We start from the raw sequence: 13,156 nt of genomic DNA, 5'->3' as shown, positions 1-13,156 counted from the left end.
CCCATTTAAGAATTTTAAGCAGGAAAATTAACCTGATCCAGTTTGTGCCTCAGAAGGACGATTCCAGCCACTCGGTGGGGGACGGGTAAGGGAGAGAAACTTAGGCTGGGAAAGCAGCAAGGCACCCTGGCAGGCTAGGAGAGTGGGGCTGGGGTCGGGGAGGGAGAGGAGGGAAGGAAGGAAAGAAGAGCTAATCCCAAAGCTGAGCCTGACGTTGAGTGGACGCGGCCCCAGACCCACTGGGTGAGAAGGAGAGTGGGGCAGAAAGGGGCCTCTCTGAGGAAGCCAGGGGGGACCCAGGGAGGGTCTGCTACAGAGTCCGGGGCCCGGGGACTGCATTAAGGGCGATCAGTTCATGGCCAAGTTACTTTCTCATGAAGGTTACTACAGATACATCAGCAGGACAGGCGGGGCGTGGAGGCAGAGGCTCGGCGGGCGCGAGTCAGAGCTCAATATTAGATTCCAGTCACTATTTGATTGATCTTTTAAGCAATTCTGGGATTCTGTCACTTAAAAACCAATAAATCTTTGAAGGCCTGGGGAAAGCAATGCAAAAGCAATAAATCTCTATTGCGGAGTATTAGAAATATAGGCCAAGCTGCCGACGTGGTTTGGCTGGAGAGATGAGGGTGCGGGAGCCCCACGCGGCAGCTCTCCCTTCCTCCCTTCCTTGCCCCCCACCTCCAGGCACACTCAATTCTACAGACAGAGGCAGACCCCTGGGGCTTCACGGGGCAGCAAGCGGCAGAGCAGGGGCTGGAGTGTGGCCGAGCCGGGCCCAGGGCATCGCTGGCAGGAGGAGCAGCCAACCTGGGGGAGGCCTGGAGGCTGGGGCTCGGCCCCGATGCTGTGTGAGGACAGGGCGACTCCCCACTCCGAGAGAGACCCACTGAGGTTCACAGTGACAGGCTCGGCCCACACAACCCAGAGATGAAGGACCCCACCAATCACTCGACACCCCAGGCACAGGAACCTCAGAGCCTCCTGGGGGAGCAATGAGGTCAAAGGCAGGAAGCGAGGTCCATGTCCTGGCTGTACGTGTAACAAGCTTGGTGACCTCGGGCCAGCCATTTAACATCTTAGAAAACATCCTCTGAAACGGAGATGATATTTCCCACCCAGCTGGGTAAATGATACAGTGGAATGAATTAAAGGAACGATCAACTATAAAATACAATTCCAGGTGTCCTTGGTCCCGCGAATCTAATGAGCTCTTTGTGCCCCGCAGTCATGGTCTTTGTTGTTTTCTTAATGCTCCGGCTTCCCCCAAACTGTGGGACAACACACCGGCCCACTTGTGCTCATCTCTACAGCCAGCCTACTTATTTCTCAATCAATAGGTGTCACTGTCCTTACTGGCCCTATATTATCTGTGGGTCCAGTTTCATGAACTCGGTTCCTTGCTTGCTCACTGCCCCACCTCTCTGCCCCGTTCACAGGCACCCTTACTGGGTGACAAGCCTCCAGGGCACAGGTGTGTGCCTACCTAGTTTCCTGCTATAGCCCACATATCTTCTGTTTTTGGGACACAGCAAATGCTTCATAAACATTTGTTGAATAACTGCTTGGTCAACTGCCTCCCATATGCGCATCCTAGTGCCCCAAGTTCAAGGTGAAAGAGTAAAGGTAACGGAAATCGACTGTGATACCGCTACTACTGTCATCGCGGGCTGTCCCCAAAGTCTTGCTAGGCGGCACTGCTTAATCTCTTATCCTTCTTGGCAGATGCCCAAGCAACAGTTTAAAAATAATCCCAGAAACTGAGTGTAGCCACCCTCAATGATCCAGGGCCTTGGGAGGAAAAGCAGCCAGACATCTCCAGACACCAAGCATTGCCCCTTGGAGCAGTGACATTTTCATTTTTTTCCCATGGAAATGTCACCAAAAATATATCATGCACAACTCTCTCCCAGGGAGGTGGTGCGGTATAGTGGAATGAGCGTTGGCTTAGGGTCAGTTTAAATTCTGCCTGTGCCACTTGTTTGTTTCATGGTCTGGGCCAACCGACTCATTGTGGTCTGAACGTTTCAGTTTCCATATCTGTAAAATGGGGAGACTATTATTGCCATGCTGTGAGGATACAGTTTATCTGTGGTGACAGGCACGCAGCAAGTCCTTGCTCATTGGATGACAGCTAGCAGGTTCTGTTCACTTGGAAATGTGGAGCCTAATGCTACATTTTTGGGTAAGCTGAGAACAATGGATGAAAGAACCATGGCTGTGAGGAGCTGCAGCAAGCAGACCTCTATATTTCTTGAGTCCCTTTGTTGGTTTTATAGAGTTTTCCTGTTTTTAGCTCCCTGGCAACTGTCATTTTTTCACTGCTACTGGGGCACTTCCATTCTCATCTCCTAATTTACTGTAGTCTTAGGATGCGTGAGATTACTAAGCAGACGGGCAACCTAAGAGCACGAGGCTGGGAGGGAAAGTGTAAGGGGCTTCTCCTTATGGAACTGGAAGAGCTTTCCCAGAAACATTGGTTTGGGCTGCTCAGAGGTCCCCTCTGCTGGGGTCCGGAGCCAGGCAGGCCTGGATACTAGTCCTGGCTTCATCCCTTACGGGCTCTGTGATTGAACTTTAGTTTCTTCAGTTCTAACAAAAAGATACTACTCATAGGTCAGTCAAGGTTAAATTCTTAGAACATAGTAGTTGCCCAATAAAACATGATGCTAATTATTTTGATGAGTTTTCAGAGGTTCAGAGACATATCATCTGATTTATCCTAAGGATGGGACCCTAATCCTCTGTATAAAATTTAACTTTATGCTGCCGGACTTTATATTGCTTATTTCTTAGTACAATTAAGAAAACGTTTTTTGATAACCTCGTGCTGGAAAGAAGTTAGGGGATTTTAAGGAAAAAACAAAGTCCTTCCTTCCCCACCATAGGATCAGGATCTCACGGAGCTTCGGGAATTTGAACAGGAAGGAAGCGGGCAACACTGTGACCTTGTGGTGGGATAGATTTTTCAAAAACCATTTGAACAGAACTTCCTAAGTTCCAAAGAGAAGAAGCAAAGCTAATGAAGGAACTAACTCTCTGAGACAGCCTGCCTTGCTGTGGCTTACGTCTACATTTTATCCAGCCTCTGTGAAATTGCTACCCTCCATACTTTCCAGATTAGGAAAAGTCAGGTTCAGAGAGATTAAGCACGTTTTCCAAGGTCACACAGCAGTTAGAGCAGGATCTGAACCCAGGTTCCCTGCCACTAAGCTCCCATCCTTTCCATTGCCCCATACAGAAGACTGTGGGGAGCTGGACTGAATCCACACCCACAAGGAAGCCAGTGGATGCCAGATAGTGAATGCCACATAGTGGATGCTGGCAGTTTTGTAGGTTTGCAGAATGAAGGGCAACCTGGGTTTATTATATAAAGGTCAGGGGTTTGGGGTAAGCTGCTGACTTATTGTGTAACATTGGATACACTGTTTCTCTTTTCTGCACCATACTTGGCCATCTGGAAAGCTTTCAGATTGTGAAACATGGCCAATGCCGCTCTGGGAAAGAGGTAAGAGCTGAGAAAGGGAGAGGGGCAATGGTGGCCAAGTGGAACACGTGATTTGGCAGCTGGTGGGCCTGCATTCAGTCTCAGCCTTCCTACGTACTGTCTGTGTGCTCCTGGGAATTTCTGAGCCTGAAAATGAGGATAATACTATCTCAGTGTAGAGACAGAATGAAATGACAATGTTGCGTGAAAGTAGCAGGAATAAAGGCAAGTAACTCAGTTGCTATTTATTTGATGCAAGAGCCACCACCTGCTTTGGTTTATCACATCTAGGACAGTCCCAGAACAACCTGTGTATAGGAGATAAGGCAAAAGTTCTTAATTCAGATGCTCCTAAAATATTACACACACCTGTTACAAGGCCTGAAGATTCACTTGACCTAGGAAAGAACATTGTTCAAAGTCCAGGGAACTGATGGGGACTTCCTAATTGCTGGCAATTAATTGTATCTGCTGCATTGCCTATAATTTTTGGGCAGAGTTGGATCAGGTTGGAAAACAGATAATTAGACCATCCCAATGTCCTCCTTCCTGGCTGGTCTCCCAGTCTCATAAAAATTACACTGCATGTACCCATCCAGTGGCTTCCCAGGGACCCTCAGACAAGGCTGAGCATCTCAAACACAGCCCCAGCCGTCACCCCACCACTCCTGCCTTCATCTTTATGCTGAAGCAGACGTAACCACTCCTGGCTGCTCCCAGGACAGCAGGCGGCTTCTCTCCTGCAAGGCTTCGCTCATGCTGGGACCTCTGACTGCTTTGGCAAGATCTCATACAACATTTAAGATCTAGCTCAGTGTCACCTTCTCTGGGAATTCTCTCCTCTGAGCTCTCATCATGACCCATGCATATCTCCATATGCATGCACTGTATTGTAATTATGTTTCCAGTCTGGCCTTCTTTCCACTATGAGTTACTCTTGGCTAGTTCACTGCTGTCCCCTAGCAGTTGAACAGGCCCTGGCACAGAGGGAGTGCTCCATAACTATTTGTTGAATGACTAAAGAAACAAATCATTTTCATCCCGTGCCCCTCCCCATTCCGGGCATCTAAGGTATTCAGTGCAGGTTTGTTGAACTGGATTGAGCCAACTTGAAAGCTGTTTCACCCAACACTCTGTTTGCTTTCAAGGAACTGTAGTCCCTTGACCGCTGAGCAAAGCTAGCAGTCAACATCGGAGCTGCTGCCCTGTGCAAAGTGTAGCTGGTTTAAAAGAGATACCCACCTTCCTGGTAGCCACGAGCCATGACCTTGCACGGGGACAGCTTAGTTACGGAGGTGCTTTCATTGCTTGCACCATAAGCATGCTCCTGACCTCCAGCAGCCTCTTGTGAAAATCAGCAGTAGGGCTCGGACTTCAGGTCCTGGGACTCTAGCATGCTAAGGCCCTAAGCTGGCCTAGCCCAGCCCAGAGGTCTGGTCCACTCATCATCTCTGAGCAGGCTGTTTGCAGAATTCAGGGAGTCTGTCCATTTGTCTGTTAATGCTAGTCAGACATGGAAAGGTTATCTGGCCAGGAGACTGTGTTTCCAGGCTTCCGACTCACTAAATAAATTTATAATAGCTATGTTCCAGAAAGCTTTCTCCCAACCCTCCTCAGGTCCCCATCGGCATGCTCCCTCGGAATCAGTTCCAATACCCCATAGTGCAGAGAGAGGCTCCTGGCTCAGCGCCCCCCTGAACTGGGCTGGGGCTGCTGACCCTCTTCCTCCAGGAAGCCTTGCTCCTGCCAGTCCTGCCACGGGCACTGATGGGGACATGATTCAATGGGAGGTGTGCATGGTGCAGAGAAGGAGAACTGCGAACTCGAGGTGAAGACGCCTCCTCACCTGACAGGGGCTCCCCGGGACTGAGCAGGCTTCAGCATCACCGTGATGGTCGTGTCCGTTTCATTCAGTGGGGTGTCTGTGTCATATTCGGGCATCGACGGGGCTGGGCAGAGAACAGAGAGAGTGTGGAGCTCAGCACAGGTCCCAAACCCTGCTCACCGCCTCCCCTCGATGCCGCCCCTCAGGACACTTGGGATGATGGAAAGAGGACACCTGGGAAAGGCTGAAATGAGAGCCAGGTGGCGGCCCAGGCTTTCAGCAAAAAGGAGGCCCTGACCCCCAGCCGCCTGAGGGTCCCTTCGCGGTGCAGAAGGGCCTGGGGAAGGGGGGCAGTGATGCGGCCAGTAACCCTCATGAACCAAAAAGTTCCACACGAATAAGCAGATAAAGCAGGAAATATAAGCACTCAACAAAGACCTGAGCTCAGTCAACCTTGTTGAGCACATTTAAAATGCAAATTACAACAGCGATGAAGTCATTCTTTTTTTTTTTCCCCTCATGAGATGCTCCCTCTCTCATCCCCAACCGATAAGAGTGCAACTAAATCTAATCCCTTGGGAAGGTAATTTAGCCGTTTGTATTAAGAGCTATTAAAATCCACATCCCTTTTAATTCAGTATTTCAATTTCTGGAATTTAATCCCAAAGTTATAATCCGAACCGACGAATTAAACTTTATTCTGTAACATGTTTATTGAAGCGTTATTTTATAAAATCATGGAAGCACCAAATATATCCAACCACAGGGGAATGTTTAATTAAATTACGTCCATCCGCTTGACAGAACATTATAATGAAAGCAATGTAGCAACATGGAAAATGCTTATGGTGTAAACATCAGTGAAAACATTAAGCTACAAAAAAACACCATGGGTCTGTTATGCAAAATAGGTGTGCACGCAGACCAGAACTGAAACAATATAAACTGTAGAAGCGGCTCTGAGATAATCCTGCTTGATGCTGACTGATGATGGAGACGACAGGTGAAATCTTGGACCACCATGGCTTTGCAACATTCAGCCATTCATCAAACATTTCATAAGCACCTCTGCTGGGCCCTGCCCCGCCACAGAAATATTCCTGAAAATAAATCACATTTTTACAAGCCAATGTGTATGATTAAAAAAAAGCACTACTTAGTGCAACTGTGTAGTACATTTTTTGGCAAATCACTCTCCCCCTGGCCTAATTAATATATCTTTTATCCCTTAGGAAGTGTGTGGATTGGGTTTTCTTCTTGTGACTGCAGGTAACTCACGAGGGACGGCATCGCCCTGATTGCTCCAGTGCCGCACACTGACAGCTGGCTCTGGCCTTTTTTTGCATTCCCAGGAAAATTAGGAATGGGGCAAAACAACAACAACTTTCTGAGAGAGATACCTGAAATCTTGGTGGCGATCCTCGTGGTGACGGGGGGCCCGAAGCCCTTTGCTGTGCTGGCCTTGATGGTAAAGGAGTAGGTGGTCCCCGGGTACAGCCCCACAAAGAGGTGGTGGGTTTCATTCCGGAGCTTGAACACCTTCCCCCTCTGGCTGGAGAGGTCGGCGCTGGGGTCCAGCGAGCCAACAGCCTTGTAGTTGATCTGTGCAACAAGCCAGCAAACAAACCAGTTAGCACCTCGCCCTGGACGCTGCACGGAGCTCTCGAGGAGGAGCCTCGGGGGGAAAGGAGAGGGCAGGGGCCTGGTCCGCGAGCTCCATGCCACGGGCCACCTTACGGATATCGCTGGTCTTCAAATCTCTGTCTCAGGGGCCTGCTCCTGAGAAACACCGAACTAAGACACATGTCAGGGCAGAGCTGAACTAATACCGGAGTGCGATAGGAGTGGGGGCAGGGGAGTGTTCTAGGTTCTAGATGGAGGGAGAGCCTGAGCACAGGCCGGGTGGGAAAAGGCTTGTGGAACAGAGAGCGGCCCAGTGTGACTGGAGAGTGGTGAGCAGGTGGGGGAGCCGAGGGTTCAGTGTGGGGCTGGACTGCAGGTTTCCCTAGTGGCAGAAGAAGGGACAGGTGCAGAGAACTCTTCCTGCAGCCGCTAACCCCAGCCCTTGGGTGGGTGGGGAAGGCATACACAGGCATCCTTTTGAAATTTCTCCCCAGTCTCCCTGGCTGGGCTGGTGGCAACTACATTGATATACAGGCACTGGGAGGTAAAACTCATGCCTTATTTACTAGCCAATTCCTTTTCTGCCCTCCAAATTCAATCCAGAAGCAGCTCAATTTCCAGCGAGCTGTCAATATAATATACCGTGTTCCCCTGCTCTCCTAACCTTTCCTGGTATTACAGGATCCTCGCTTACTTGTAATGAAACACTATGAATAAATCCATGTATGTTAATACAGCGTGTCTTCAATTTTTTATGGAGGGCTTCTCCAAGTCTAATCCCCACTGCTTTGTCAGAAACAGTCTTTGAAAAATTTAACTTGCAAGTTTTATGAACTTGCAACGCATGGGGGTCGGGCTGGGGAGGGAAAGAAGGAAGGTGAGAAAAAATGGAATGGGATGGAGCTGTGGCCATAAAATGCATAATGCGATGTGAATCTTCCTTCGGAAGGGGAGAAAGACGGAGATAAGTTGGAACAGCAAACCTAAAACAAAGAGTTAAGAGGGGAAAGGGTGCTGAGCTGCATGTCAACCTGGCTGCAGGGTCCTGGCTGCAGCGAGGTGATCGAGGCCACCCAGTCTCTTCTGGTCTCTGTGGGTGGAATCCCTAGCCAGAGCCAGAGCGAGGATGACAATCTAATCAGGCTGTCCTCAGAATCCCATATCTCGGGATGGAGACCACACTGAAATCCCCTGGTCTCCATCAGCTCCCTCCGTGAGTTAGCCTCTCTTGCAACCTCGGCTTATTACAGTGTCTACAAAAGCCCGTGGTCCTTGTTGCCACAGGGCCTTTGCACGAGCTATTCTGTCAGCTCAAAACACTTTTTCTTCCTCCCTTTCACCTAATTAATGACTCCTCATCCTTAGATCTTACTTAAAATGACACTTTTCATGAGCACCTTCCCCGACGCCCACAGCCTCCATGTTCCCCAAATCATACCTCTCCTCTTTGAACTAGGAATTTTACATTTAGCCATGCAACTATTTCATCGTGAGTCCCTTTTCCACTCTCCCAGGGGTTAAAAAAGTAAAGCCTTAAAGCCAAATTCGGCCCCTCGCCTGTGTCTGTAAAAATAAAACTGTACTGGAGCGCAGCTGTGCCATCCATTTACCTGCTGTCTACGGCTGCTCAGACGCTACGATGGCAGAAAGAAGTAGCTGCGACTGAGGCCCCACGGCCCGCACAGTCACAAACATTTTCTCTCTGGTCCTGTGTAGAAAGAGGTCGGTGATCCCTGGCCTAGACTTTAAGCTCCAAGAGGGCAAGGACTTTATTGTTTTTTCCTTCCACATTTCTTCCCTTTGCATGTGTAAGTGAATGACCCAACTAGCTGTGTGGGCTGAGCCATCTGCTTAACCTCTCTGAGCCTTGGGCTCTTTAAGGGTTAAGTAGTAATTTTACTGTGACTTTAGCCTTTGCATCAAGGCTCCAGTTGCCATGGAGCAAAGAGCAAGCAGCCCTTCTGCCCTGAACTGCAGAGAAGGGACAAGAGAGGCAGCGAGAACGGAAGGAAGCACTTTCCCTCGAAGGGCCCCAGCGGGAAGGGCTGTTTCTCGAACACACGCGGGTTGGGCCACGGTGAGCTACAGGCCCCACGCACGGGCGGGACCCAGCGGCTCCACGTTCAGATGGAGCAGCTGACAAGATTCGGGTCCTGAGGGGGAGACGGTGACGGGGGTGAGGGGAAGACACGGGATAAAGCAGCCACGGGGGCGGCGGCCAGGACTCAGAAGCAGCTGGCCAGAAGGTGCGATCGTGACAAAAACACCATTTGGAGCACTTGCCATGTGCCACTGTGAGAGGGCGTTCACATAAAAGTCACCTAGTTTAAGCCTCAAAAAAAAAAAGGTATGGATTCTTCACGGTTACCCCCATTCCCCCGCTGAGGACACTGGGGCCGGGGGCGGTGACGTGATCAATGTGGGAGCGGGGTGAGCAGCGATGTGTGTGACCGGCGGCACGCTGGAAGAACAGGGCAGCCCACAGCTCACAAAGTGTCCTCTGCAGCCTCAGCTTCAGCACCGTGGGTGCCGTGATGACGGGAACTCGGAGGAGCCTATTCCAACACTCAGAGACGCCTTGGAAGGACCAGGGGGCTGTTCAAACGGCTCGCTCCCAGGCAGGCGACCCCGCACGGAGGGAGCCCATAACTGCGTCAGCTGTCAGCGGAGATCATATAAACCGGTCACAACCTGCCCCCTGAGCTCGACATTCCAGAAGCATTCAGAAGACATCCACGGTGTCTTCATCCCAAACCCTTTGGGGGAGGGGGCGTCAGCACCCTAAGTTACCTATCCCACCTGCTCCTGACTTTCTTCAACTGGCTTCCAACTCAGATTCTGGGAGTCTCAACACAGACTTCCAGATTGTTAATAAGACTACAGGTAAAACAGACCAACATGGATAGTTCACTGAATAAAGGGTTAAATTCATTTTAATTTTCTGTCAACTCAAAACAACGGGTGAAAATATTTACCCCGTTTTGACCCACTGCACGGGCATGGCCTTTGCCATCTTGGTGACCTCCGAGGCAAACGTGCCAAAGGAGACCAGCTCAAGGTAATCTCCGCGTGTCAGAAGTGTAGTGTAGACTCTTTGGTTTCCTAGCAATTTAAAAATAACGTGGGAACAGATTCCTTCCGAAGAACAGCGAGAAGGCACAGATGGCCGCAATGCACACGCCGTGACTTCTTGCCCACGGGGCCTCGTTCCGAGAGAACTGAGGACTATGAAACAGCAGGAAAAAAGATTGTGACCAGCGCTGTACTGCTGTGCCTGGCGTTTCCAACGCTGAGCCAGAGTGCAGGGACCTGCCACTTTTGTGCACAGACAGCTAACGCTTTTGTCCATTGAGATGGACTCACTCCCTCAGTCAACAAATGTCACTGAGAACCCGCTCTGTGCTGGACTCTGGTCTGCGCTCTGTGGAAACACCAATGAAGAAATCCCTGTTCCTGGCTTTGGGGACAAACAAGGATTGATGGATATTGTAGGGAACGAATTCCTTTGGGAACACAGGTCCACGAGTAACTGGGTCTGCCAGAGAGAGGAAGGACAGCTTCCCAAAGAAGCTACTGGAGGGTTGGCTGGGCCAGAGGCCCTCAGCCTGGACTCCGGAGCACAGAATGCCCCAGGGACTTTTTAAAGAGCACCAATGCCTGACCCTACCCCAGACTAAGTGAGTCAATGCTGTGGATACAAATGCCTGGGCATCGGTACATTTTAAAAGTTCTTCAGAAGACTGAACTGGGCAGCCGGGGCTGAGAATACTAGAGCTGGACCCTACGGCATGAAGGGGATTAGGCAGAACTGTGAAATGTGGCACTTGCCAAGGAAAGCTGTCCTAGAAACAGCACGCTGGGAGGAACCAGAAACGCACCATTCGGTTCCATCACAATGGCGGTAGACCGGGTTCACGGATGAATGCTGAAGTTGGTGGGTGAAACAGAATATTCCATAGCCTTATCTTGCCCGGATTTCCCAGCTACTGTTGCGGTTTCACCATAAACCCACAAATTTTTCGACATCCCCCAGAGGGCAGAGCCTAATTCCTCTCTCCTTGAGTGTGGGCCGGACCTAGAGACTCACTTTGAATGAACAGGGGGAGACAGTCGCAAAGTGGAGAGCCCTGGCAGACACCACCTTAACCAAGTAGCCGAGGTCAGCATCGTCAATGGTAAGTCATATTGAGACCAAGGGCGCCCCCTGGTACCATGTGATGAGAAGGGTATATACTCTCTGTGGTCTTTTTCTCCAGAATCTCAGTCCTCTGATGAGAAAACATCAGACAAACCCACACTGAGCACTCTTAGAAAATGTCAAGGTCATGAAAATAAGGAAAGATTGAGACACTGTCACAGACTGGAGGGGAATGAGGCTATGCAGGAGCCTAGGATGGACAAGAGGGCACCTGCAGGAAACTTAGAAAATCGGAAAACAACAACAACAGACTGTGGAGCTTAGTCCATCGCAATGCGCAGATGCAGAGTCTCCGTTTTGACAAATACACTATGGCTACGTGAGATGTTAGCATTCGGCAAAGTTGGTGAAGGGTAGAGAGCACTCTGCATTATTTTTGCAACTTTTCTGTAAATTCAGAATTATTTCAAAATAAAATATTTAAGAAAGAACAACAAAAAGTGGCATGCTGGGTTTTGGCTCCTGTGAGGTCTTTGTGGCTGCAGAATAGAATCTATGACAAATATTCATCGAGCTCTTGATTTGTGCTAGGAATTGGGGAGCCTATAGAAACTTCCAGTACGGGGAGGGGGGCAGGAGAGCCCACAGGGATGAGTGCTAAGGGCACATTGGGGCGCCTGCTCTGAAGGAAGGGGACGTGGTTCTTGGGAGAATTTAAAAGGAGGCTCTGGGGCTGGGAAGTCCTCCCCTGGAGGGCGAGGGGCTCACCGGATGAAGGAGGTGGGGGGGAGGTGGGAGGGGGTGATGGGAGACAGGAGAGAAAGGAAGCCTGAGAGATGCTCTTGGGCAGGATGACTACTGGCTCCTGCGATGCTTTTGCACAAATCAGAGAAAGGCACCTCTCGAGGCAGATAGAGTGACCCCTCAATCCCAGTCCCCTACACCTCCATGAGCTGAGAGTGCCCTGTGAGAACAAAAAGGTTAAGTCTTTCATGTGCCTAGTCATGCCCCTCCTGCCAGCCCCAGCCAGCCCAGAGCTTAGTGAATCCCCTCGCTTTGTGCTGTGTCTCTGTGCCGGGCACAAACTATGCAAAGGTACGTGGCAGCCCTACTTCGAGATCAGCTCAGGAAAGCCTTTATGTGAATGCTCAAGTGCTTAGATCTTATCGGGAGGGTAACATAGAGCCATTAAGGGGAAGGTGGGCTATCCAGAGAGGTCCAGGGTCATTTCTGGATCCAAGAACGGTGCCACTGAAATTGTGGTCTGGAGACAACAGAGCACCAGCGTAGCCTGGGAGCTTGTTAGAGATGCAGATTGAAGGGCTCATCCCAGACCTACTGATCAAAATGTCTGGGGTTAGGGTCCAGGACTCAGTGTTTTAACAAGTTCTGCGGGTGATTCTCATGCACGTCAACTTTGGAGAAGAACATTCTCTGGAAAGGGGATGGAGGACTGACCTGACCGGAGGAAAGGAACTGCTTTGGAGGGTCTGGCTCTCACCCAGAGGGCAGGTGACAATGAAGGCCTGGTTCAGACCAGAAGCTGAGGGGATGGAGAGAAGGAAGTGGGTTTGAGAGCCACTGAGTCCTGGCTGGTGAAGGATGAGGTCCTTAGAAATGTAGAAATAAGACAGAGTCAACATATGGCATCAGGCCTAAGGGAGATGAGCCCTCTAAGGCTGGAAACTATTGGGGGAGATCTGTGCACGTCCACTAGCCTGACCCTTCTGGCAATGCTGGCTTTCAGAACGAGAAGAGTTGGGGAGGGAAGGCCACTGGATTTCAGCCTTGTAGACCCTGTGCTGAAGCTCAGATCCGCCACTTTTCAAGAGATGAGTGATCAGGACATATTTTGTAACCTCACCAGCCAGAGTGCTCTACTAACAACTGGATGGAGCAGCAAGTAGAGCACCTGCAGGGCCTGCCAGGCTTCTTGGTTTCCCAACTGAGTTCCAGGGTCAGACCCAGACTGTGGGCTGCGCTCCTTCCCCAGGGCTGTCAGCATAGGGGACAGTGCCCACAATTTACCCAGAATGAGGGTCCTGCTACCACTCTGCAGGGAGCTGGTCCTGACCTTATGCCC

The 13,156-nt window shown here is 50.4% G+C and overlaps 1 protein-coding gene across 7 annotated transcripts in view; it reads right to left on the bottom strand.

The window, feature by feature from the left end:
- Positions 1-13,156, bottom strand: part of PTPRT (protein tyrosine phosphatase receptor type T) — a gene marked incomplete at its 5' end in the record, with an annotated part of 804,541 nt that overhangs the window by 212,623 nt on the left and 578,762 nt on the right. For all 7 annotated transcript variants that reach the window (XM_081150334.1, XM_081150335.1, XM_081150338.1 and 4 more), the window contains 2 exons: positions 5,334-5,436; positions 6,713-6,914. In XM_081150334.1, the coding sequence (XP_081006460.1) occupies positions 5,334-5,436; positions 6,713-6,914 (305 nt within the window). The remainder of the gene's footprint in view (positions 1-5,333; positions 5,437-6,712; positions 6,915-13,156) is intronic.

The sequence above is a fragment of the Miniopterus schreibersii genome (assembly GCF_964146895.1).
Source record: "Miniopterus schreibersii genome assembly, chromosome: 10".
Lineage (NCBI taxonomy): Eukaryota > Metazoa > Chordata > Mammalia > Chiroptera > Miniopteridae > Miniopterus > Miniopterus schreibersii.
The sequence above is the reverse complement of the archived record's forward strand: the minus strand, read 5'-3'. Positions and strand labels throughout refer to the sequence as shown.